Here is a 27,795-nt window from a genome sequence, read left to right on the forward strand (position 1 = left end):
AGGTGAGGGCCAGAATGTGAATGGCAAATGGCATGTTTTCCAAACATAAATTTTGCTTCTGGACCCATGAACTGGAGAAGGTAGATGGAGGAGCATCTCTCTTCCCAGCTGGGCCCAATCCAGTAGATGTGCTCAGAGTCATCTGACATTTGAGCTGCAGCCAGTGCGGGTGGAGGGCAATTATTAGCCACCTTGTGCCTCCTGGTTGGCTCACCCACCTGGGAAGTGGGAAACACAGGTTCAATTCCCATCCTCCGCCTGAGGGGCTGAACAGATTTGAACAGGCATCTCCCACCTCTCAGGAAAGCACTCTCACCCTTCAGCTGTGGGTCTCTTTCGGTGTCTGTAGTTGCTGTTCAGCTGTGTATGAATGGTGGGGGAAGAGAGATATGAATGATTCTCTCACTTGGGGATGAAAAGAACCACTTGTGCCAGCTCCACTATATTGCTGTGACCAAATTTTTCAGAAATAAGTGTTTAAAGTTAGGTTCTAACTTCCATATTCAGGCTCCTAAATAAGCAGTGGGATTTTCAAGAGCACTGTACATGCCACAGATCCTAGTTAAGTCCACATTGCTCAGTACTTTTGAAAAAAAGTCGTTTCTCTTAATTGAAACAACCAGGAGTCCAGGGACACTTTAAAGGCTAACAAAATGATTAGGATGTTAGAGCATAGCTTTTGTGAGCTACAATTCATTTCTTCAGATGCTTAAGAGAACTGAAATATGGAGTTGAGGTTATGTCTTAATTAAATGGAAGATTGATGATGCCATGATCAATCTTTTTGGAGTTTGATTTAGTGAGTCTACTTAAGACTCACTAAATCAAACTCAGAGGGCACCCCAGTTGGCAGCTGGTACTCCTGCTTCTGTGAGGAGTAAGAGAAGCTGATGGGAGTGTTTGCTCCCTTCAGCCTCCTGCTGTAGGGACAGCAGGGAAACTTGAAGTAGGATATGTCGACTCCAGCTACATAATTAACATAGCTGGAGTTGCGTATCTTGAGTCGACTTTCCTCTTTAGTGTAGACCTGGCCAGAGGGAACCTAACTTCAGACTTTACTTGAAAATGTTTGCCCATGTCAAATTATAAAGTTCCCCTTGTCAGGGCTGGGAAATGAGCATCTGCCATCAGCACTAGAAACAGTTATTTTAAAAACAACAAAAGGTCTGGTAGCACTTTAAAGACTAACAAAACATGTAGATGATATCATGAGCTTTCGTGGGCACAGACTATTTGTTGTTTTTTAAGTTTTTCCTGTTACAGACTAAATTGGCTACCCCTTGGCCAAGTTATTTTAAAGTTCTTTCTCTCTCCTGCTCTGACTTTGCAAATTGCCGTAATTTGCAAGTTTATCCATTTCAGATGTTTTCCTTTCATCAGCATTTTTTAAAAACAGTTTCCAAGGAAAAATGAAGTTTTCTGTTTAAATTCAGGCCATGTGTCGGTCTCTTGGAAGCAGAGTATGAAATTTCCCAGCTCTTTGCTGCAGGCGTGTGTGTGTTGTCTCTCTAAACAGGAAAAAAATACCAGAAATAGTTTAGATGCTGAGCAGTGTCATCTGGTGTGTTATGATTGCCTAGGCAATATTCTCTCCCACAAGAGAGTCTTTCTTGGGCAGTGTGGGTGGTGTGCCTGCTGCTAATACAGAACCACTCTTGCTTTTTAAAGATGTGTTTTGCAGTTTTGTTTTTTTTAAGATGAAAACTCTCCTCAGTAGAGTGAGCTCTTTCAGGACTGTCCTCCATTGGGGATGTTCCCTGGAGCTCCGATCCTGATGGGTAAGTCTACTTGCCATCACACTGCCAAGCAGAGAGAATAATTTAGAAGTTTAGCAGAACCTCTTTCATCCGCCCTCCCATCTGTTATTTTAGAACTATTTGAGTTTTGAGGACATTAAGTTATGACCTTGTTGTTTAAAAGCCGAGTCCATAGCAGGGACACACATTAATCCACCTGGCTTTAAATGAGAAAACTGAAGTGATGGCTCTTCAGAAGCACTTGCTACTTAGTGGTTCCATACAAGTCAGTGTTGCATGTTATCAGAAAACACAGGTGGGACTATCATCATCTGGTTCAACATCCTATGTAACAGGCCACAAGAATTAATTCAGGGGCATCTTTTTCAAATTAGCATTGAACATTTCTTTTACAAAGGTATTCTTAATGTTAAGATCTTCACTGATGGAGAATTTGCTACAACCTTTGTTACTGTTCCAAAGGTGAGTTATCCCAATGGAGGAAAAAACCCCAACAACCTTATTTCTAGGCAGAATTTGAGTCGCTTCAACTTCCAGACATTGGATCTAGTCATACCTTTGTCAAGGATTAATGAGCTTGAAGTTTTGTTCTTGTTGGTATTTATAGACTGATCAAGTCACCCCTTAACCCAGAGATGGCCCTGGACTGAAATTCTGGATTGAGATGTTCTGTGTGAACTCCAGACTTTACAGCTCTGGACAAGATATAACCTGCAGGAATCCCATTGTGTGCCATCGTTCACTTGTTCTGGCAAAGTATACATCAAGCTGGTTTTCTCCCAGTGGCAACTTGGAAATCAGGGCCAGCTGAGTAGATATATTAGGGGTTTCATCCATACTATCACTGAAGTCTTTCCATACCTTCTCCCACTCTACGGACTCCTATGATGGTCAAATCTCTTCCAAGGCAAGGCAGATAAACGACATGTACTTTGGCCTCATGTCTCCAAAATGGAGCCGGTTTCATTCGATGCTGTAATAGGGTGATGCTGTGGAGTGTAGGTCTGAGCCTACAAAGCTACTCTGATTTCAATGGGAATTTTGCTTGAATACTTTTGGTCTTTTTTCCGTTGTATGGTCATGTCTGCCATTCAGTCAGCAAGGGGAAAAACAGAGAGTTTAGTCAATACTTCTGATAATTATCAGAAATATCATGGTAATAACATTTCATGATGTCTTTTTCTTGTTATAAAGAATTTTAAGGACAATCAAAGAGAGATGTTTCAAGATGCCATGTACCAGGAGAAATGGATCAATAGTATTGGCTGTACTGGCTTTGTGTGTGGTATATCCAGATCCCAGCGGTTTCCAAGAAGCAGCCTTTGATGTTACCTCATTCTAGGTATGTGAAAGGTTAACTGGTTAACTCTTAACGAGTGATGCTTGCCATTTCCAGTTAACTGGTGGGGGCTGGAACCGCCAGGCTGACTTCACTTGTATTGGTATTTTTTTATTATAAAGTATTTAGGCTGCTTTTGTAAAAAAGGATGCAGGCTGCAGTGAATGAGTACAGGAGCAAAAGGCCTAGCTCATGACATTTGCATGGTGGCATTTCAAACAAAGTTTACATAGGAGTTAATGGCTTAAGAAAGAAAATAATTTTTGGAGTGTTGTACATATCTGAAAACACTGATGTTAATGGTTTTTTTTAATCCTGTGTTACTAATTAATGTTTGATAAGTAGTTAAAATGGGAAGAAATTTACCCTGGATCCAGTTTATTTATTTGGCCTTTCAGTTAAAGTTGGATTCCAGACGAGTGATTTCCATTAAGTTTCAGAATGTGTTTGGGGAGGGGTATTGCAGACCATTAAGGCCAGATCTTTGCTATCTGGGGGTATGTCTACACTACAAAGTTAATTCGAACTAACGGATGTTAGTTTGAATTAACTTTGATAGGCGCTACACTAGCGCTCTGCTAGTTCGAATTTAATTCGAACTAGCGGAGCGCTTAGTTCGAACTAGGTAAACCTCATTTTACGAGAACTAACGCCTAGTTCGAACTTACTAGTTCGAACTAAGGGCTGTGTAGCCCTTTAGTTCGAACTAGTGCCAGGCTAGCCCTTCCCAGCTTGCCCTGCTGGCCACTCTGGCCAACACCAGGCAAACTCTACTGCCCCCCTCCCGGCCCCGGAGCCCTTAAAGGGCCACGGGCTGGCTACAGTGTTTGTGCCAGTTGCAAGGCTGCCAGCACCGTGCCAGCAGACCCTGCATCTGACACCCCATGAACCAGCCACCCGATGCCCCCCAGCCCTCCCCCTCTTCCCGGGACCAGGCTGGCGGCTCCCAGGAGCCTGCCCGGGGCCGCAAGAGGAGGGCGCCCGCGTGGTCTAGTGCGGAGATTGTGGACCTCATCCAGGTTTGGGGGGAAGCCTCCAATGTCCACGATCTCCGCACTAGCCACAGGAACGCGGCCGTCTACAGCCGCATGGCTGCCAGCCTGGCCGCCAGAGGCCACCACCGCAACAGGGAGCAGGTCCGCTGCAAGATAAAGGACCTGCGGCAGTCCTACTCCTGGGCCTGCCTGCCAGGGGCCGACCCGGAGGCCTGCCCCCACTTGGCTCTGGACCGCATCCTGGGGGCTCATGCCGTTCCTGCCCCCCGGGTGGTGATTGACCCCGGGGCAGAGGGACCACTCAGTGACACCAAAGAGGAGGAGGAGGACACCGAGAGCCAGGAGCCTGGCGGCAGCCTGCCCAAAACCCAGGACCCCCGAGGCACCCCACTGAGCCGCTTGCCTGTGTCGTCAGAGGCCGGGGAGGCCTCCACATGTGAGTACCATCATGCTCCCCTTATGTGTACGGGGGGCTGGGGCGAGAGGGAGCCCAGGGACCGTGCGCCTGGGCCTTGCCCACCACGGAGCAGCAGCTGGGTGTCATGCAGGGGCCCTGGCCTTGCAGAGGGGGGCTGGGTTTCACACACCTGGGCCCCAAGGAGAACTGACCACTGCTCTTGTATCACCACAGCCGCAGCACCTGGGCCTTCAGGGCGCACCACCCCGCCTGCAGCAGCCGCCCGCGCCCAGGCCAGCAGGAGAGCCAGGAACCAGAAGGAGTACCAGCGGCGGCACCTCCGCTTCCTGGATCACCAGCTCCGCACCCAGGACCACTGGGTCCAGGAGGACCTTCGGCTGCGCCAGCGGAGCTTGGAGGCGCTGGAGGAGCAGGGCCGTGCCCTCAGAGGCCACCTCCAGAGCCTCCTCAACCGGTTCCCGCTTCCTCCTGCTCCTGCTCCCCCTGCTCCTGCTTCCTCCGCAGCCCCCGTCCCTCCTGCCCCAACCTCCACACCCATTCCCCCCCGACACCCCCTCACCCGCAGTGTTGCAAGATGGGAGAGGCAGCCGGACCCCTACCCCTGAGCTTTCCTTTCCCTTCCTCCCTTCCACCCTCTTCCACTCCCTCGTCCCAGGTTTCCCCCTTCCCTCTCCCACCCTCACTCCTCCGTCCCCCCACCCCACTTATGTTAAATAAAAAGAGATGTTGTTTGCCAAAACAGGTGTCTTTATTTGACATTAGGAAGGGTGGTTAGGAAGCAGAAAGGGAAAGGGGGGAGGGTGGAAGAAGGCCCCAGTGGGCATGCAGGAAGAGTTCAGTCCTCCTCCTCCTCCACCAGGAAGCTCTCCCGCAGGGCTTCCCGGATCCGGATAGCCCCCCGCTGGGCTTCCCGGACAGCGGCGGTGTGGGGCTGAGTGTAGTGGCCAGTCATGTGGTCAGCCTCAGCCATCCAGGCTGGCAGGAAAGCCTCCCCCTTTCTCTCACACAAATTGTGCAGCACAGAACATGCTGCCACTACAGGAGGTATATTGTGCTCGGCGAGGTCCAGACGGGTGAGGAGGCATCGAAAGCGGGCTTTCAGTCGCCCGAAGGCCCCCTCCACCACGATGCGGGCCCTGGTGAGCCTGGCATTGAAGGCCTGGCGGGAGGGATTGAGGTGCCCCGTGTAGGGCTTCATCAGCCACGGCTGTAGGGGGCAGGCAGCATCCCCCACCAGGCAGACGGGCACGTCCACGTCCCCGACCCTGATGTGGCGGTTGGGGAAGAAGGTCCCGGCCTGCAGCCTCTGGCACACAGAGGAGTTCCGGTACACCCGGGCGTCGTGTGCCTTGCCAGACCAGCCCACATTAATGTCTGTGAACTGTCCCCGGTGGTCACACACGGCCTGCAGGATCACGGAGAAGTACCCCTTGTGGTTGATGTACCAGGAGGCCTGGTGTTCCGGGGCACGGATGGGGATGTGCGTCCTGTCGATGGCCCCCCCCCGCAGTTGGGGAAGCCGAGGGCACCGAAGCTCCGGATGACGGCGTCCGGGTCAGCGAGGCGGACCACCCTGCGGAGCAGCACCCGGTTGATAGCCCTGACCACCTGCGGAGAGACACAGCAAAGCGCGAATCAGTGGGGCGCCCGGGTGGCTGGGAGTGTTTGTGCCCTGGAAGTGCCCCGTGCCCCACTCCCGGAAGCAACTCCCCCGGGTGGCGTGTAGTATGGCCGGGAGAGACCGGTGCGGGGCACTTTCGCCTCTTCCCTCTCCCCCCCTTTTTTCCCTGGGGCGGCCAACCCCTCCTTGCAGCCCCCCTCCCACCCCGGTCCAGTGGCCGATGAGTGCCGTACCTGCATGAGCACCGCTCCGACGGTGGATCTCCCCATGCCGAACTGGTTCCCGACGGATTGGTAGCTGTCCGGCGTGGAGAGCTTCCAGAGGGCGATGGCCACACGCTTCTGGAGGGGGATGGCGGGCCTCATGCGAGTGTCCCTTCTACGCAGGGCAGGGGCGAGCCACTCGCAGAGCTCCAGGAATGTGTCACTCCTCATCCTGAAATTCTGGGTCCACTGTCGGTCTTCCCAGCGCTCCAGGACGATGCGGTCCCACCAGTCGCTGCTGGTGTCCAGATGCCAGATGCGGCGGGGAACGCCGGCGTCCGGGGGCCTCCGCGGCTCCTCCATGGCCCCCCGGGCGGTCAGGCGGAGAGGCAGGGGGCTGATGTGCACCAGGTGATGCCAGGCAGCCTCCAGCCATTGCTGGCAGGCTTGCAGCAGCAAGTCCAGAAAGTGCACCAGAAAGTGCAGGGCGAGCTCTGGCTCCATGCTGCCACCTGCGGCGGCGTCCCCGAAGGGAAGCACCGACACAGACGGGCACAGAGACCAACGCTTTGCTGTCCCTCGGCGAGGTTGGCAAGCAAGCGGAAAAGCTGAGAACCGGCTGTCCAGGGGGGTCCCTTTAAGCACGAGCCTCAGATAGCCTCAGACAGCAGCCACACAACGCAACTACTGACCTGATGCCCTGCCAGAACTGGTTTCAGGTGCCCTTAAATTCGCCCCTGCGTCCAATCAGTGTGGACGCGCTAGTTCGAATTAGCAAAACGCTAATTCGAACTAGTTTTTAGGTCTAGCTGCGCTAGTTCGAATTAGCTTAGTTCGAATTAACTAATTCGAATTAAGTTAGTTCGAATTAGCGCTGTAGTGTAGACATACCCTGGTAGAGTTCTGGTTCTTATGGGTCAATGGGCATGCTCAGTAATAGCAAGCACTAGGTGTTTTATAGGATGAAGACCTTATTTGCAAGCTCTTTGAAGCGGGAAGCTGTCTACAAACTCTGAAGCCATGTGTTAATGTGCTCTGGGACTCCTGGCCTTTGAGTTGATGACACACATAATGTGAAAGTTTTAAACCATATATTTTATCTGGTTTACAGATCTCTGTTTCTCTGTTACCCATAACCATCCACCTGATATTTTACTCCCCTTCCTATTTTCAAGTTGTCAGTTGTTTGTGGCTTTGTTTGCAGTCTGTGTTGCTTCACTACTTATTTTCACTGTTCTATGTTCATGCACTATTAATCAACTTAAGAGATGAAATCCCAGATAAACTGTATAACCCTGTGTGAATGCCTTTTACTCTCCTTTTCAATGTCAGGAAATATTGTATTAATATTTTGAAAGAGAACATAACTGTTTCTAGTTGATTCAGATTTGTTTAGCATCCTATAGCTAAGCTATGTGCAGATAATATGCATGCAAGAGGGATAGTTTTGCAAACTGCAAAAGTCAGTAGCATACTATTGTTTTGGCAGATGCTTCATTTGTGAGATCAGCTTTAGTAGAGAGATTTTGAAGATTTAGTGGTTTATGGGAGAAGGCTGTTAAATTTGGGCTCTGGTGCATATGTTTTATGCTTTCGTTCCTTGTTAACACCTTTTTAGATACTTGAAAACTGCTATCATATCCCCTTTCAATCTTCTCTTTTCTAAGCTAAACCTTTAATCATTTTTGTTGCTCTTCTCTAGACCTTCTCCAATTTCTCAACATCTTTCTTGAAATGTGGTGCCCAGAACTGGACACAATACTGAGGCCTAATCATCACAGAGTAGAGTAGAAGAATTCTCATGTCTTGCTCACAACACTCCTGTAAATGCATCCCAGAATCATGTTTGCTTTTTTTTTTTTTTTTTTTTTGCAATAGTGTCAAACTGTTGAATCATACTTAGCTTGTGGTCTACCATGACCCCTAGATCCCTTTCTACAGTACTCCTTCCTAGATAGTCGCTTCCCATTCTGTATGTGTGAAACTGATTGTTCCTCCCTAAGTGGAGTACTTTGCATTTGTCCTTATTAAACTTCATCCTATTCACCTCAGACCATTTCTCCAATTTGTCCAGATCATTTTGAATTATGAGTCTATCCTCCAAAGCACTTGCAACCCCTCCCAGCTTGGAATCATCTGCAAACTTAATAAGCATACTCTCTATACCATCATCTAAATCGTTAATGAATACATTGAACAGAACCTGTCCCAGAACAGACCCCTCTGGAACCCCACTTGTTATGCCTTTCCAGTATGATTCTGAACCATTAATAACTACACTCTGAAAATGATTATCCAGCCAGTTCGCACCCACCTTACAGTAGCCCCATCATGGTTGTATTTCCCTAGTTTATTGATAAGAAGGTCATGCAAGACTGTATCAAATGCTTTACTAAAGTCTAGGTATACCATATCCACCACTTCTCCCTTAATCACAAGACGTGTTATCCTTTTAAAGAAAGCTATCAGATCGGATTGACATGATTTGTTCTTTACAAATCCATGCTGTCTGCTACCTATCACCTTATTATCTTCCAGATGTTTGCAGATGAATTCTTTAATTACTTGCTCCATTATTTTCCCTAGAACAGAAGTTAAACTGACTGGTCTGTAGTTTTCTGGGTTGTGTTTACTTTCCTTTTTCATAGATGGGCACTATATTTACCCTCTTCCAATCTTCTAAAATCTCTCCCAACTTCCATGATTTTTCAAAGATGATTGCTAAAGGCTCAGATATTTCCTCTATCAGCTCCTTAAATAGTCTATGATTTATTTTATCAGGCCCTGGTGACTTGTGGATGTCTATTTTTTCTAAGTAATTTTTAACTTGTTCTTTTTTTTATTTTAAATTTCTAAAACTACTCCACTCACTATGTTAGGCCTCCTGTCACCATCAATCTTCTGGACGAAAACCAAAATAAAGAAATCATTAAGCACGTCTGCCATTTCCAAGTTTCCTATTATTGGTTCTCCTTCTTCACTGAGCAATGGGCCTACTCTGACTTTGGTCTTCCTCTTGCTTCTAATATATTTGGAGAATGTTTTCTTGTTACCCTTTGGGTATGTCTACACTACAATGTTAGTTCGAACTAACGGATGTTAGTTCGAACTAACATTCATAGCCGCTACACTAGCGCTCCGCTAGTTCGAATTTGAATCGAACTAGCGGAGCGCTTAGTTCGAACTAGGAAAACCTCATTTTACGAGGCTTAAGCCTAGTTCGAACTTACTAGTTCGAATTAAGGAGTGTGTAGCCCCTTAATTCGAACTAGTGGGAGGCTAGCCCTCCCCAGCTTTCCCTGGTGGCCACTCTGGCCCACACCAGGGAAACTCTATGCCCCCCTCCCGGCCCCGGACCCCTTAAAGGGGCACGGGCTGGCTACGGTGCCCGTGCCAGGTGCAAGCCTGCCAGCACCCAGCCGGCAGACCCTGCACCTGGCACGGCACAGAGCCACCCACCCGATGTCCCCCAGCCCACCCCCTCTTCCCGGGACCAGGCAGGCGGCTCCCGGGAGCTTACCCTGGACCGTAAGAGGTGGGCACCTTCCTGGGCTAGTGCGGACATCGTGGACCTCGTCCACGATCTCCGCACTAGGCACAGGAAAGTGGCCGTCTAGGGCAGGAGAGCTGCCAGCCTGGCCACCCAGGAGCAGGTGTGCATGAAAATCAAGGGGGTCCACTGAGACCCCCGACCCTGAGCCCTGAGCTTACAATGGCCGTCCTGGGTCAGACCAAAGGTCCATCTAGCCCAGTACCCTGTCTGCTGACAGCGGCCAACCCTAGGGACCCTGGAGGGGATGGACCGAAGACAGTGACCAAGCCATTTGTCTCGTGCCATCCCTCTCCAGCCTTCCACAAACTTTGGGCAGGGACACCACTCCTACCCCCTGGCTAAGACTACTCCATGGACCCAACCTCCATGACTTGATCTCACTTCCCTTTCAACTCTGTTCTAGTTGTAGCCTTCACAGCCTCCTGCAGCAAGGAGTTCCACAGGTTAACTATTTGCTTTGTGAAGAGGAACTGTCTCTTACTAGTTTCAAGCCTGCTACCCATTCCTTTCCTTTGGTGTCCTCTAGTCCTTCTTTATGGGAACTCATGAAGAACTTTTCTGTGTGCACCCTCTCCACCCAACCCCTGCTTTTAGAGACCTCTATCCTGTCCCCCCCTCCGTCTCCTCTTTTCTAAGCTGAACAGTCCCAGTCTCTGTAGCCTCTCTTCATCTGGGACCTGTTCCCAACCCCTGATCATGTTAGTTGCCATGAGAGAGAAATCACACCAGGAGAGAGAAATCACACCAGGAGAGTTTCTGTCTTCAGACAGAAGGTTTGATTTCACTGCTCCAAACTGTTCCTCTGCCTTCAAATACTACTTGACACTCCCAGCCTTTCTCTTCCCCTCTCGCACCTCCTTTTCCCAGTCTCCCCCAGTTTTGTTCAATAAAGACAGAGTCAATGTTGGAAGAAACGTTATCTTTATTTTGTACATCAATAAGAAGGGGGGCTAGGGAAGGGTAAGTGGAAGGAGGTGAGGGAGGAATGGGGTACGAGGCCCTGATGGGGAGGACTGGGCTGGCTCTGCGGGCTTCTGGGGGTGGAAGCTCTCCTGCAGCCCCCCGATTGCCCCCTCTCCCCAGATGGCAGCCTGCGGCAAGTGCAGCCGGACTGATGGCCGAGTGGTGTGATGTGCCCAGTGTGGGTACTCCGGGCACTCCAAGCCAGAACTTCTTTGCAAGCGGGGCATCCCTTAGAACTGTCTGTCCGGGGTGGGGGTCGGGACCCTTTAAGCACAGCCCTCGGCTAGCCTGAGACAGCATCTCCATGCTCTAAGTCCTCCTCCGATGCCCTGCCGGCACTGCTTCCGGCCATCCTTAAGCCCTGTTCAGAGTCCACTCAATTGGGACTTGCTAGTTCGAATTAGCAAAACGCTAATTCGAACTAGTTTTTAGTTCTAGACGCGTTAGTTCGAATTAGCTTAGTTCGAATTAACTAATTTGAACTAAGTTAGTTCGAACTAGCGCTGTAGTGTAGACATACCCCCTATGTCTCTAGCTAGATTGAGCTTGTTTAGTGAAACAAAGTCAAAGCTCTTCTGTTGACACCATCTTCACAGCCAGGCATTCACCTCTAGGATGTACCTGTCTCTGCCTGGGCCCCTACTTTCGACAGGAAGGACTGAAGAGAATACCACCTGTGCTCCAAACTCCTTCATCCGTTCTCCCAGAGCCCTGTCGTCACTCTTGATCTGCTCAAGGTCACACCTTGCAGTATCATTAGTGCCCACATGGATGAGTAACATGGGGTAGTGGTCAAAGAGCTGGATAATCCTCAATAATGCCTCTGTAATGTCTCACATAGGGGCCCCTGGCAGGCAGCATACCTCCTGAGATCTCACATCAGGGCACCAGTTCCTCTATCTCTCTCAGAAGAGAGTCTCAAACCACCTCTACCCTACGTTTTCTCCTTTCAGTGTTGGCTGCAGCAGACCTCCCAGCCTTGGGGGCTTTATGGTTTTACAATGGAAGATCAACATTCTTCTCAGAGTTACCCCATTAAGGGCATATCTACACTAGAAAATTATTTCAAAATAACTTATTTTGAAATAACTCCCAAAATAACTTTTGAAATAGCATGTCCACACTACTGTGAAGCCATAAAATTAGTCCGAAGCAGGCTCCCTTAATGTGGACGTGTTAGCTTGACTTAGAGCTCCAAGAAGCACTGGGGAGTAATTATTTTGAATGATTCTGAGGAGTAGTTATTTCGAAATAGCGGTTGTGTGGCTGCTCCACAGCTGTTATTTCAAAAGAACTGTTTTGAAATGAGCATTATTCCTTGTGGAATAAGCATTGTTCCTTGAAATAACCAGCTCCCTACTTCAAAATAATGGGCTTGGTAGTGTGGATGCATCTCTTGTTATTTCAAAATAAGGGGAGCTGCTTCAAAATAACTCCCTAGTGTAGACCAGGACTTAGTTAATGGTCTCATTCTTGGATAGTTGAGCATAGAATTTGGCCCACACTCTCTACAGATTCACGAAGACAACAGTGTACAAATTTAGCACCAGCTCATGTTTGGGAAGTTTTCTGTGCAACCATCAAGGCTAGAAATGTCTTCTTCTTTTAACCAAGAGTTTAGACTCTGTAGAATCTGAATGTGTGATGCCAGCCACATAAATAGGTTATAAACAAATCGCACCAGGAGAGTTTCTGTCTTCAGACAGAAGGTTTGATTCCACTGCTCCAAACTGTTCCTCAGCCTTCAAATACTACTTGACACTTAGTGTTCCCCATCTCCTTAGATGTAATCTAGACAACCTCTCTCTCTCAACTTGTAGTACTAGAAATATTTCTTTACTCCCCAAGTTTCATCCATACAAGTTTAGGGATGCTAATCTCAGACAGCAATTCAAAACGTGTTCCTGTGTGAAATATCACCCCTGTGTGTTAGCTGACCCTGCAATTTGTACTAAATTGAGCTCATTATCACACCTCCTGCATTTTTCAGAGCTATAAATTCCTGGATATGACTAACTGGTAAAAAACCCCTCTTTTACAGATGGAATGGGTGGTTGGAATATATCCGGGTGTGAAGTGAAATGCACAGATATGAATTGCTCAATCTATTATTCTACCTATCTTACCCAGTTTACAGTGCTACTGGTAAGTATTTGATGGATCAGCTCCCGAAGAGACTGATGGCACTACACTAAGTCATCACTGAACTTATGGGAGACATCTTTCCAAACAAGTTTTTAGACAACAATTGTATTTTTCGGGTAGTAATACTAATAAAAAAGCAAATACATTAATTTGAAGTTCAAAAAGAATCTGAAGTCCAACTGCTCAGTCAGTACAAATTCATTTTACAGCAATTGTCCTTCCATCATAGCTTTCATCCCATCTTTAGAATTTTCCTTAATGAGTATTATTGCATTCACTGTTGTATTAGGAATACTATGTTAATGTTAGTTACTTGCTTACAGCAGCTAATGGCGTTCAAGTTTCCTGAAAATGTGACTAATTAAACGCTCTTAATTTGAAAATGAATCAGCATTATCATCTATTATTTGCATAGCACCAAAAGTGTGTTAAGTGCTTTAACAAAGTTCCTGCCCCCAAAACTTGAATATCAAAACAGTAATTGTACAATTGAAGGACTGAAAATTATTGCAACAAAAAGCAAAGTGATTAGGGAATTCTGAATAAACTAGGGTATGTCTACACTACAAAGTTAATTTGAACTAACAGACGTTAGTTCGAATTAACTTTGATAGGCGCTACACTAGCGCTCCGCTAGTTCGAACTTAATTCGAACAAGCGGAGCGCTTAGTTCGAACTAGGTAAACCTCATTCTACAAGGACTAAGCCTAGTTTGAACTTACTAGTTCAAATTAAGGGGTGTGTAGCCCCTTAATTCGAACTAGTGGGAGGCTAGCCCTCCCCAGCTTTCCCTGGTGGCCACTCTGGCCAACACCAGGGAAACTCTATTGCCCCCCTCCCGGCCCCGAACCTCTTAAAGGGGCACAGGCTGGCTACGATGCCCGTGCCAGCCTGCCAGCACCCAGCTAGCAGACCCTGCACCTGGCACGGCTTGAGCCAGCCACCCGATGCCCTCCCCCTCTTCCCGGGACCAGGCTGGCGGCTCCTGGGAGCTTGCCCGGGACCGCAAGAGGCGGGTACCCGCGTAGTCTAGTGCGGACATCGTGGACCTTGTCCATGATCTCCGCACTAGGCACAGGAAAGTGGCCGGCTAGGGCAGGAGAGCTGCCAGCCAGGCCACCCAGGAGCAGGTGTGCATGAAAATCAAGGGGGTCCACTGAGACCCCCGACCCTGAGCCCTGAGCTTACAATGGCCGTACTGGGTCAGACCAAAGGTCCATCTAGCCCAGTAGCCTGTCTGCCGACAGCGGCCAACCCTAGGGACCCTGGAGGGGATGGACCGAAGACAGTGACCAAGCCATTTGTCTCGTGCCATCCCTCTCCAGCCTTCCACAAACTTTGGGCAGGGACACTACTCCTACCCCCTGGCTAATCCCACTCCATGGACCCAACCTCCACGACTTTATCTCACTTCTCTTTAAACTCTGTTCTAGTTCTAGCCTTCACAGCCTCCTGCAGCAAGGAGTTCCACAGGTTGACTCTTTGCTTTGTGAAGAACAACTTTCTGTTACTAGTTTGAAGCCTGCTACCCATTCCTTTCCTTTGGTGTCCTTTAGTCCTTCTATTATGGGAACTAATGAAGAACTTTTCTTTATGCACCCTCTCCACCCCACTCATGCTTTTATAGACCTCTATCCTATCCCCCCTCAGTCTCCTATTTTCTAAGCTGAGAAGTTCCAGTCTCTTTAGCCTCTCTTCATATGGGACCTGTTCCAAACCCCTCATTTTAGTTGCCCTCCCACCCTCTCTCTTCCCCTCTCCCACCTCCTTTCCCAGTCTCCCCCAGTTTTGTTCAATAAAGAGAGATTCTGTTTTTGAGCATACGTTTTCTTTATTTTGTACATCAGGAAGGGGGGCTAGGGAGGGGTAAGTGGAAGGAGGTGAGGGAGGAATGGGGCACGAGGCCCCGATGGGGAGGACTGGGCTGGCTCTGCGGGCTTCTGGGTGTGGAAGCTCTCCTGCAGCCCCCCAATTGCCCCCTCTCCCCAGATGGCAGCCTGTGGCAAGTGCAGCCGGGCTGATGGCCGAGTGCTGTAATGTGCCCAGTGTGGGAACTCAGGGCACTGCAAGCAAGGACTGCTTTGCAAGCGGGGCACCCCGAGAACGGTCTGTCCGGGGTGGGGGTCGGGTCCCTTTAAGCACAGCCCTCGGCTAGCCTGAGACAGCATCTCCACGCTCTAAGTCCTCCTCTGATGCCCTGCCGGCACTGCTTCCGGCCAACCTTAACCCCGGTTCAGGGTCCACTTAATGTGGACATGCTAGTTCGAATTAGCAAAACGCTAATTTGAACTAGCTTTTTAGTCTGGATGCGTTAGTTCGAATTAGTTAATTCGAACTAAGCTAATTCGAACTAAGTTAGTTCGAATTAGTGCTGTAGTGTAGACATACCCCTAGATAGGGTGAGGAAATTCTGCTAGTATCTGCTAATAAAGAAGAACCGACATGAAGGAAAAAACGTGGTCCACTTCCCTTTGACATGTGCAATGTAACCACAAATACACATCTGTGATTAAACTAACTGGCCCCTAGAGGTCATCTTTACTCTCCTCAAATTCAGATGCCAGAGCCCTTTCTTCTACAAGAAGAAAATTTGGATGTAGATTTCTTGCAACTTGCCATATTTTGAAAGAGAACATGTCAGATAAATGATGGGTGACATGGACTAGTGAGCGGGCCACAAGAGTGGCCCTTAATCTCAGTGGACCCAAAGATTATTGCAACCAAGACAGTCTCCCAGGACAGGGTAGTTTTGCTATTTGCGCTTGTGTACCTAAAATGTGTAGGGTGTGGTGACTGAACTGTAGCAGTGCTTTGCTTGGATGCAGAGGGAGCACACAGGTCTCTGTCAGTGTTGTGTGCAGTCAGCACACACCTCACTTCACATGCCCTGGCTTTACATCCAGGTCACTTTAGTAATACCAGTAGGGGGAGGGAAACCTATTGTGACAGGGCAGGTTAAATGGCTTGATAGAAGGGGAGAAAGGCAGCTCTGGAAGAAAAAAATGCCAGCAATGGCCTCTGCTAATTAGGAGCTGCTGAGGCAGGGTGGCTATAAATCAATTGAGGGCCAGGTGAGCTGACTTCAGGCTGCCACTGGACCTCTTTAAAAGTCTTCCCAGTGGGGGAGGTAGGGAGAGAATGGAGAAGGAGTTTGGAGAGGAACTAACAAAAGGAGAATTAGAAGAGCTGAGCAAAACAACATCAGCACTGCCAAAGATTGCAGGGGTGGTGAGGGGCTCTGACAGGGAGTGTTTGGAAGCTCCCTTCCCCCCCAGGTGGTCAGAAGTTTCAGCCGGCAGCTGAGAAGGACTATGTACTCATCCCTGGCTGGCTGGGGACATCGGCCCCAAAACCCCATTGTTTTGCCACGGGACAGAAGGCCAAATGCTGAGAAAAGGCAAGTACCCATGGCCCCTAAACTGCAGAATAGTGGGCAGAACAGGGTTCTGGGACCCAGGAGTGGGACTGACCCTGCCACACTATGCAGCAGATTCTGGCAACCCTGAGCATGAGCAACAGTAAACAAAATGTCCCACTGGCTCCACGTAGAACGCAGATGGACCACGTGTGATCCATTGGCCACAGGTTGCCCATCACTGAGTCAAACTGAACTAAATTGTAAACTTGCACTGTTTGTCCATTGCCATTCCAGGTACATGCACTGTAGGAATTACCCCATGTATAAAATCTGCAATGCGTCTATATAATTATGAGCTTCTTTTCACTCTAAATTAATACTTGTAGCTTTCTACATGTGGAAAGAACCTGAAATAGCTATTGCTGAAAAGCTATTCTGAAGTAGCTCTCTAAACTCAGGAAGTTGGTGTGGAATAGCTATTGTGCTTTAAATTTATATACTATTTATTTCATAGTAACGTCCCTGTGAGTCCCATGTAGACAAAGATTTCTTTTCAAAAGTTCATCCTATAATTCTCCATAACTTTGCTGCTTCATTATTCATTTGGTATATTAGTTAGTCAAAATATGCAAAACATGTTGTGAGTATTTCTATTCCACCCTGCTGAATCTCTTTTTAGCACTCTTTTTAGCCTTGTCTACACTACGTGGTGGATCGACTAGCTGTCCATTTATCACTGCTGATTAGATGCAATAAATCACTCTCCTATTGATGCGGGTACTTCACCAAGATGAGAAGAGTAGCCAGCACTAACAGAAAAGCAGCCTCTCCTAACCTTACTGCAGCATCAGATGCTTCAAAGGGAATGAACAAAACAGGGGCAAGTGATCCATCTATTGGCATCTAGTCCCAGCATCTGGCAGTCAGTGGCCTAAGAAAAGCTAGATGGACCATAGGTCTGATACACCATGACCATTCTTATGTTCTCATAATTTGTGCATATCATTTAATCAGGATGATATAAGGCATTCTATTATTTGAGACTTTTCCTGTACATTTTAAAATACATATTGATCAGGGAGCATTTTTTTTATTATTCAGATGTGTCTGTGCCTGTTTCAGGCTGTAGATGCTTAGTGGGCTATAATTTTCACCAAGAAATGGATTCTTATCTTACTTTGGAGTAAATGTGAGCTTCTACTCAGAAAAGTGTCCTTAAAAGGATTCCATAACTACTGTATCTCAATGATTTTGATATATGCATTTAATTTACAAATAAAAAGGAACTGACAGCCCTGAAAACTCTTCTGCATTCTGGAAAAGGCTGGATTCTTTCCATGTCATGCCCTATAACCAGCAGGCCAAATTAGATCCTTGATTAATCTATGCAACCCTGTTGTCCTCAGATTATGCCATCTGTAAAATCTGAGCAACTCTCTGGAATTTAGCAAACAATTCTGTGAATGTTTCACAAAGTGAGATGTTTCACAAACAACCCACTTACTGTCTTTTACCTGTGGAGTATTTGTGTACAAATAAGGATTACAAGTAGGAAAAACTTATTTTTGTCACTCAAGTAAGAAGACATGACTCTGAAAATATGAAAGAAACACATCTGTGGATTAAGCAGGTCCTATTTTTACCTGTCACTTCTCAGGGGAGATCTACACTTCAGTGCCGTGTTTAGATAGGAAAGACATTTTATTTTCTGCTTCCATTAACAATCCATATAGAGATTGGGACCAAACCATTGAACATACAAAATATTAAGACCATAAGAATAAGAACAGCCATACTGGGTCAGACCAAAGGTCCACCCAGCCCAGTATCCTGTCTGCTGACAGTGGCCAATGCCAGATGCCCCAGAGGGAGCAAACCGAACAGTTTAATGATCAAGTGATCTCTCTCCTGCTATCCATCTCCACCCTCTGACAAACAGAGGCCAGGGACACCATTCCAGCTTCCGGCCATGATACCATGATACTTGTTCAAATCAGTAGTGGAATACAGGCCGTACTGTATCTCCAAGAGTGGCCAGGACTAGATGTTCCAGAGCCAGGTGAAAGAAATGCTGTAGTGAGAAGTTTTGGACTAACATGTTCGCAGGGAAAATTGCTTCCTAATCTCCACTAGTTGGAGGTTGTTTTATGTCACGAAGCAGGAAGTTTTATACCACCACTATTCTACAGTATTATAGTCATATCCTCCTTTCATCTTCTTGTGTCTGATTGATCATAGCATCAATGTGACTGCAAATTCCTTCAGTAGGCCCATACGAAGGGGAGGTGCAAAGGGCGTGAATGCACCACCCCATTGTCCCCCAAGTAAGCATGAAGGGGCTCTGTTGGGCGATGGGAGAGTGCTGGCTTGTGTGGGGCTGGGAGGAGCTGGTGGCAGTGCAGCAAGGCCAGGGGAACAGTGCCCCCCACCCACAAAGAGCAGTCCGGTCCTGGCCCTGCTGGCCGGAAGCCCTGCCAGCACTCACCCAGCACTGACCGCACAGAGCACGTAGAGCAGCAGCAAGCAGAGGCAGCCAAGGTACCCTGGGGCCATAGCAGCCACACTGCCCGCCATGATCCCAGAAGGTAATTTCTATAAAACTTTTATTACTGTATACATTTTTAGTATGTTATAACAAAATCGTTTTACCAATCACAGTTTCCAGTCAAATTTTTCATTTACTTCTTAAGCACACTCATTGCAGAACTATTTTGAACTCCTTTATATTTTAAAAAATTGTGGTCCACATTTACAAAAAAAGCAACCCTCTCCCCCAGGAATTCCTGCATACAGGCCTGTTCGTGACTGCATGGGGTCATTATTGCTTCTGCCTGGGGGAAAAACAATAAAAGAAAGGATGCCGCTTACTCAAGAGTTAAGTGCATCACCAACACTACCCCCAATAAACATAGCCAAGTTGGGGAGGTTAAGTAGCTTTGTTTGCATCATTTAGAAGTTTAAATAGTTTAATAATAAAAATTATTTTGAGTGAGATGGTACCCTGAACTTCACGTATCACTGCCTCAATACGGATGCATTAAGGACTTGTTGTAATACCTTTGAAATACAGGCCACAATTTATGCCCTTTTCAGGGACACCGACAGAAGGGACCATCATGATAATCTCGTCCAGGGGTGGGTAAGATATGACCTGTGGGCCACATCTGACCCACCAAACCTTTTAATCTGACCTGCCTGCCCCTGTGGCTCTCTGTGCTGCGAAGGGAGGGGAGAAGGCTTTACACGCTGCTCCTGCCTCCGCAAAATCTCACAGCTCCTTTTGGCTAGAAACCAGCCAATGGGAGCTAAGAGATTTTGCTGGGGGTGGAGACAGTGCAGTACAATTTCTTAGCTCCCATTGGCCAATTTCTGGCCAATAGAAGCTCAGAGATTTTTCTTGGGGGCAGGAGCAGTGTACGATGCCTTAGCGCTCCCCCCTCCTGACAAACACACAGTGCAGAGAGCTACAAGGAACAGCCAGCTGGGGGCTGCTGGCAGACAAGGAAACCTGCCTGATAGTGCTGCTGGCTAGGAGTTATTTAGGTAAGTGCCTCTAGCACTCCAACCCTTCTTGCACCCAACTCCTTCCCAGACCCTGTACCCCCTCCTCTGCCCTCACCACAGGCCAGAATCCTCTCCTACACCCATACCGCCTCCTAGACCCTGCACCATGTCACCACCCAAATCCTCTCCACCCTCTTCCCTCACAAGTCACAACACCCTCCCAGACCTTGCATCTGCTCCAACATCCCTCCCAGAATCTTCTCCTGCCATCTTTCCCCCTCCCAGATCCTGCACCCCAATTCCCTGCCCCAGGTCACAACCCCTTCCTTCTCCCAAACTCCCTCTCAGACCCCACATCCTCTCCTGCACCCCAATCCGTTAGCTCAAGATCCCTTCTGCACCTAACTTCTGTCTCAGACCCTATACCTCCTCCATAGAAGTGCAGCCCATAATCATTTACCAACTTCTTGGAGTGGCCACCCATCAACATTTATTGCCCTCCCTTGATCAAATCTGACCTTCTCTACATCACAGGCCACATAACCACCTATCCACTCCTGCAATAGGCCCATAAAACTCTAGCTGAGTTGGTGAAGCCCTCAAATCTTGATTTAAAGACTTCCAAGTTACAGAGAATCCACCATTCACTCCAATTTAAAACAGCAAGTGGCTCATGCCCCATGCTCCAGAGGGTCTCTGCATGCCTGACTTTAGGGGAAAAGTCCTTACTGACCCCAAATAGAGAGATCAGCTAGACCAAGTGTCAGTAATCTTTCAGAAATGGCGTGCCGAGACTTAACTTGCTCACTTCTATTTACGGGTCAATGTGCAGGTGATACTTTTTAAAGTCAATAATAGTCCTGCTTACAGCAGCTTCATTAATAAATAAATTAAATGCTGATTGTACCGTTTAGTGTGATTCGTGGCCTTGCTTTGCCTTGCTGAGTTCGCCGATCTCTGGCTCGTAGTTTGATACTGTGAGCAGCACACATGCCTCTCAAGGATCGGCAACCTACGAATGTCAGAACAGCCACTCTCCAGTGCGGCTGCAGGCCTGTCCCCGTCTCCAACCCGCCTGCGGCTCCAGTCCCTGGCAACAGCAACCCACCCAGCCATGGCTTCAACCTTCCGGTAGCAACCCACCTACCTGCAGCTTCAACACCCCCTGATTCCCAACCCGCCCGGCCGTGGCAGCAACCTGCCTGCCCACCACATGTTTTAGGCCTGAAATGCTGGTGGCAGCCACCTCAAAATGCGGCTTCCGCCCCGGCAGCAGCCAGCCCCCAACGTGGCCTTGGCAGCCAGAGCGGCCACCTGAGCACCCATCCCTCAGTGTAGCTCCGGGCCGTCCCTGTCCCCATCCCCGCCAGAGGGAGCAGGCATGACACTCACCTTCAAGGAGCAGGAGGAAGTGAGTGCTGCTGCGGAGGTGGGTGGGCTATTGAATTTTGTGTGTCACCCTGTAAGTGGGCACATTAAAGGAACACTGGCTACGTGGGGGAGGAGGAGTGGGGCTGAGCTCCTCCCTTGCGTGCCAATGAAAATCGGCTTGCATGCCACTTGTGGCACTTGTGCCATAGGTTGCCAACCCCTCAGTTAGACCATGAGCATGTGGGCTAGACCCACCAGCCAAACTGTGCTGTCCATGATATGTCTGTGATTGAAGAAAGCACGAAAGCTTTAGAAACAAGGCAGGAGGCTAGGGAACCAATATGAAAAATACTGATTTTGTCTTCTTTTAGGGCTCTTTGAATATCACTGCCTAATGAAGGAGGCCGTGCGGAAGAAGAACGGAGTGCATTTTTGCTGGGGGAGGTTTTGACTCTATTTTGGTAAGACAGGTAGGGTTATTGTTTTGCTTGACTCACTTTTAAGCTAATAATTGCATCAGAATGAAAATGGCAATGCTTGTGTCACAAAATTGCTGCTCCTCTTCTGGCATTTCAGATTGAGTAAGATATAGTGAGGGATCAATTTCAGTGTATTTTTATCTAAAAACTTTTATCTTAAAATATCTGAATTGCCTTGATTATGGAAGTGCTTAGTATCTTTGTCTTGATATATTGCACTTCTGTGGTACCTGACATCCATCATTTCCAAAATGCTTTACAAATACACTCCTTACAAGACCTGCCACTGATGTCATAAGAACGGCTATACTGGGTCAGACCAAAGGTCCATCTAGTCCAGTATCCTGTCTGACGACAATGGCCAATTGCAGGTGTCCCAGAGGCAGTAAACAGAACAGGTAATCATCAAGTGATGTCCAATACACCAAAAAGAATAAAGGCAGAAGAGGAAAGTTTATTGCAAATGTTCTTACATGTATCATCATATAGTATAGTACTTAAAAATACCACCTCGAGATAATTTTATTTTAGAATTATGGGGAAAAAAATCACCAAAGAGAGAGGCTATCAAGGAGCGTCTAATGAATGAAACCCAGAAGAACACAAGAAAGAAATGGGACAACTACATCTTTTGGGTTGCTTACACATCAAAATCAGGTTTATCGAAGCAAAATCATTTCCATCCGTAACATCGCTAATTCTCCAACTGATGACACAGCACGTAGTGGGTTGTAGTGGCCACCCACTGACCATGAGGGGGAGTCGCCCCTCCCCGAGGGCTGAAAGAACTCTTTTGGAAAAAGGCGTGTGTGGACGGGGAAGAGGGAGTTCTTTTGAAAGAAGAGGAAAGAAGAAAAAGCACAAGTGCCCTGGTGGCCATTCCATCCACAGCAATCACAGCTTAAATGCGAGATAGCATCCATTCAGTGTGGATGCTATCTTTCGAAAAAGCAGATCGCTTTTTCGATGCACTTTGGCAGTGGGTGCTCTCTTTCGGAAGAAGTTTTTTTGGAAGATGTCTTCCGGAAAAGCGTCTTTCGAAAGAAGCCTGCAGTCTAGACATAGCCTAGAGAGCAGTTAAAAGGAAAGTAATGTGCACTGTTCTAATTTATGCCTTAAAACAAGGGTCCTGAAGGGATTGCAGAAACGCATTCTACTCTGAGTTCTCCCCTTTCCATTCCCAACATGTTATATATACTAGGGGTTGCACAGGAATGGCACAGGAGTCAGCTTTTCCAGTTAGGGGTATCTTCACCCTGAGAGAGTCCCAGCAGGAGAGTTACACCGTGAAAGGATCTGAACCCTCACTGAAAAAAGAATCTGAAGCTTGGCACACACAACTATTCATCGTTTTTGAAATAGGCCTACTTTCTTCCTCTCCCAAGGAAGTCAAACCATAGTGGTATTCTGTTCGCTCTCTTATGGAGGAAAATTGTTGTAATAAGAGTGTTACCCAGAAATCTTTCTAAATATGTAAATAAGGGGTCACTGAAATGATCCTTTATTCATTTCACTTAGCTGAGGTGCAATACAACTAGGCTCTACCGCTGTCAGCTTATCAGGCAAAACATCTTCTGGCAAGAAGAATATCACCTGTGGATATGTAAATGCACCGTATTCAGGAAACTAAGTTTTTGCAATGATACCTAACCTGCTTTTTTCCACTTAGCTGAAGACTGTCCTATTTTGTGGCCTGTACAAATAAATGTTGGTCCAAGTTGTTGTTTTTTTAACTCAGAAAATAAGCATTCTGAAGATTGCTGTAGGGCAAAAGTCCTGCTCGTGCAACTCTGCTGGCTTTAATGGGGTTGCTTTGCTGCATATGTAGGAGAATTTGACTGCCTCGTGTGTGTGGTGGTTGCTGTGGTGTGTGGTGGTAGCAAGCCCTTGATGTTAAGTCTTGACTTGATAATGGGATGCTCATGAATGGTGACATATGTGTTGCACAGATCCATTAATTATATTGATAACTGTCTGAGTTAATTGTTAATTGGAATCAGTGTATCAAACCATGTTCAGATCCATACATTACACTTGACTTACAATTTAATAAAATGTAAAACAAGTAAAAAACAACCCCCACAAGCTTGTAGTTTCCAAGGAAAAAAAACATGAAACAACCTGAATGTGTAAAAATGTCTCCTTTTTAGGGAGTGGCCAATTTTAGGGATTGTGAGGCCATGTCTACACTGTATGCTTTGGTGGATGCAAGTTACAGCAACGTAAAGCCACTGAAGTTAATATATTGCTCATGTGCATGCATGCATGGCTGCTTGCATCGGAACTGCACACATTCACCAGGCGTATTTGTCCTGACGCACAATACAGTGCACCATGCCGAGGTAATCCAATGTGTGTGTGTGTGTCACTTGCACGGTCTTTTAGGAAATGTTCACAATATATGGTGGGACAGAAGTGAGTGGTGATGGGATGACAGGGAATCAAGGCCCCAAGTTCCATTGTGCAAATTTCTCATCCCATAATGCCATCCAGAGTGTCTAATTTTTTCACCTTTGAAAAAAAATCCCACAACTCATGTGGTACTTTTTGCTATCCACCATCGGACAGAAGCACACAGCTCTGAACGCCCAGGGCGAATGATTTTCTGGTATTTGCAGAGCTGCAGGAAGTACCACAACAACAGAGGCTGGGATGAGGGATAGATAATGGAGCAAGTAGTTAAGGAAATCATCTGCAAACACTTGGAAGATAATAAGGTGATAGGGAACAGCCAGCATGGATTTGTAAAGAACAAATCATGTCAAACCAATCTGATAGCTTTCTTTGATAGGATAACGAGTCTTGTGGATAGGGGAGAGGCAGTGGACGTGGTATACCTAAACTTTAGTAAGGCATATGATACGGTCTCGCATGTATCAATAAACTAGGCAAATACATCTTAGGTCGGACTACTATAAGGGGGGGTGCATAACTGGCTGGATAACTGTTCTCAGAGAGTCATTATTAACAGTTCACATTCCTGCTGGAAAGGTATAACAAGTGGGGTTCCACAGGGGTCTGTTTTGGGACCGGTTCTCTTCAATATCTTCATCAACTATTTAGATATCGGCATAGAGAGTATGCTTATTAAGTTTGCAGATGATACCAAGCTGGGAGGGGTTGCAACTGCTTTGGAGGATAGGGTCGTAATTCAAAATGATCTGTACAAATTGGAGAAATGGTCTGAGGTAAACAGGATGAAGTTTAATAAGGACAAATGCAGAGTGCTCCACTTAGGAAGGAACAATCAGTTTCAAACATACAGAATGAGAAGCGACTGTCTAGGAAGGAGTACGGCAGAAAGGGATCTAGGGGTTATAGTGGAGCACAAGCAAAATATGAGTCAACAGTGTGACACTATTGCAAAAAAAGCAAACATGATTTTAGGATGCATTAAAAGGTGTGCTGTGAGCAAGACATGAGAAGTCATTCTTCCGCTCTACTCTGCACTGATTAGGCGTCAGTTGGAGCATTGTATCCAGTTCTGGGCACCACATTTCAAGAAAGATGTGGAGAAATTGGAGAAGGTCCAGAGAAGAGCAACAAGAATGATTAACGGTCTAGAGAATATGACCTATGAAGGAAGACTGAAAGAATTGGGTTTGTTTAGTTTGGAAAAGAGAAGATTGAGAGGGGACATGATAGTGGTTTTCAGGTATCTAAAAGGGTGTGACAAGGAGGAGGGAGAAAAATTGTTCTTTCTGGCCTCTGAGGATAGAACAAGAAGCAATAGGCTTAAACTGCAGCAAGGGAGGTTTAGGTTGGGCATTAGGAAAAAGTTCCTAACTGTCAGGGTGGTTAAACACTGGAATAAATTGCCTAGGGAGGTTGTGAAATCTCCATCTCTGGAGATATTTAAGATTAGGTTAGATAAATGTCTATTAGGGATGGTCTAGATAGGACTGGGTCCTGCCATGAGGGCAGCAGACTAGACTCAATGACCTCTCGAGGTCCCTTCCAGTCCTAGTATTCTATGATTCTATAATTGCTCTGGGACATAGCCCAATCCATTTCTAGCATGGAAAGGGAAGGGTTGAGGGGTTGTGTGGAATGTTGAGAGGGAGGTATAGAGAGGTGCTAAAACAGAGTTCTTCACTCATTTAAAAGAGAAGCAAGTCCATAATTGTTGGTACTAACGGTCAAAAAGAGTCACAGCATTTGTGCTTGCGTCCTGAGAAGCTTCATAATCCTGGTGCAGTTCCCGCTCTTTCTGCTGGGACTTTCTCCTGTCCGCTCTTTCCTCCTCTATGTTGCCTGCCACATTCCCCTTCCAGGCCCCCTGTTCCAATACAGCACTGGTTTGCAAGAGTTTGCCAAACATATCCTTCCTAGTTCTCTTCTTTGTCTTCATCAAGGTCAGGTATTCCATGGATGTGGAGGGGGCACCTCTTGAGACCACAGTGGCAACAGCTATTGATAAAACAGAAAAACATATCCTAGTATTTACAGTCCCAATGAAAAGCAAAAACTATTTTTCAGAATGCCCTTCCCTTATTCCTGTACAAGTTTAAAATGAGACACATTTGTTGATGCTTCTGCTTTGAGTACCTCTGTACAGCACGGTGCTCTAGTCCTAGCCAGGGAGAATATGGTCTCCCAGGAGTAGGGAACAGTGGAATGAGGAGGGAATTGTTCAGCTGCATTATAATACAATCTTAGCCCGTTTCCATGACTACAAGTACAAGGCAATAGCTCTGAGTACCGGTAATGTTTTCCTCAGGTGGGTGGTGATTTTAGCGGATATTTCCCTACTGAGGAGATATTTACCTAGGCTGCAGCTGGCATCCCTAGAAACCTTTGGGAGAGTTGTGTATCTCCATACCTTTGCAGTGAATCTCCGCTAAGGTTTCACTGAGATCTCACCAACGGATACAAGGGACACTCCTATAACTGAACAAGCTGCTCCAATGCCCAGCCCTTCTCTCCCTTCCCCCAATCCTACAGGGGAATAAAAAGCAGATAACACCATTATCTCTTCTCAGACATGTAAAACATGAAAAGTCAATACCTGGCTCCTGTACCTTGAGGTTGATCTACTCACCAACTTTTTGTGTAAAGACACAGAAGGTACATCTACACTGCACACTTATTTTGAAGTAAGCTATTCTGGAATAGTTATTACAAAATAGCTTATTTCGAAATAGCACGTCTACACTGCAGGGAAGCCTCAAAAGTAGTCCAAGGCAGGCTTCCCTAATGTAGACGTGCTATCTCGATTTAGAGCCCCAGGCGTTGGAGTTGAAAAGTTTTATTCTTTTTATATTTGCATTTTAGGTGTAATAATGTAGCAGTGTAAGGTAACACATTTAACATTTTATTAATTAAGCCCTTTAGTTAAATATACATTTCTTTGTTTTAAAGTTTAGTAAGTAAAGAGATAGGGTTTTGGTATTGTGTCTATGTTAATGAGATTAGAAATATTGAAGGCCCGGGCCTTCAATGTGAACATTTTTTATTATAAGATTTAGTAAGGCAATTTACAATGCTGTTTGCTTTTGTTCAATATAAAACTCTGCTGTTTGTATCTCTGTGAAAGACTGCGTGAATGAGATACGGTGTGAAGGTCATCGTTAGAGCCAGATGGTCAAGAAAGAAGGGGGGTAATGCGGGTGAAGACAGACTGAGAAGAGACATATCAGCGTCAGAAGAACCATCAGTGTATACTCATGATTAAGGAAGGGCCAAGAGTGATGGCTCTGAAGGTGAAGGCATCCCTAAAAACAACTGATTAACAATCCAGGACAGGATGGCCTCTTGTAGATGTTTGGAACATCAACATCAAAAGATGACAGTAACCGGTCACAGAATGACACAGCAAAATCCATAGAGGAAAGGATTATAAAAGCAGGGTGCTTTGCTATGGGACTTTGTGTTTGTCTTGACACCAACTCCAGGAGATCATCGGATCACAACCGACAAAGCCCGGCTCTCCCTCTGTGATTGATCTGGCTGATCACTAGATTGATCCAGACTCTGGACTGGTAACTATAACATCGTTTGGCGGGACTGTGTGTGTGTGGTGTGTGTGTGTGTGACTGAAAAGCATATGCTACTGTTGTATTCTCAATAAATGCGGCGTACTGCCTTTT

At 46.8% G+C, this 27,795-nt stretch overlaps 1 protein-coding gene and 1 long non-coding RNA gene across 4 annotated transcripts; both read left to right on the top strand.

Moving 5' to 3' along the window:
* The first annotated feature begins 1,698 nt into the window (after nt 1-1,698).
* On the top strand, nt 1,699-27,795 carry LOC106731463 (uncharacterized). 3 transcript variants are annotated; one of them, XR_012906940.1, is made up of 5 exons: nt 1,699-1,778; nt 2,952-3,099; nt 21,599-21,688; nt 23,857-24,048; nt 27,243-27,795. It is a non-coding gene; the product is annotated as an uncharacterized LOC106731463 (long non-coding RNA). The 3 variants fall into 3 exon arrangements; XR_012906941.1 differs by lacking the exon at nt 23,857-24,048 and having other exon boundaries at nt 21,599-21,697; XR_001367736.3 differs by lacking the exon at nt 23,857-24,048.
* Nucleotides 3,108-5,198, top strand: LOC142831252 (uncharacterized). Its single transcript, XM_075941041.1, has 2 exons — nt 3,108-4,527; nt 4,723-5,198. Exons 1-2 carry the CDS (start codon nt 3,981-3,983, stop codon nt 5,112-5,114), a joined length of 939 nt encoding a protein of 312 aa, XP_075797156.1. The 5' UTR covers nt 3,108-3,980; the 3' UTR covers nt 5,115-5,198.

This window comes from Pelodiscus sinensis, chromosome 13 (assembly GCF_049634645.1).
Source record: "Pelodiscus sinensis isolate JC-2024 chromosome 13, ASM4963464v1, whole genome shotgun sequence".
NCBI lineage: Eukaryota > Metazoa > Chordata > Testudines > Trionychidae > Pelodiscus > Pelodiscus sinensis.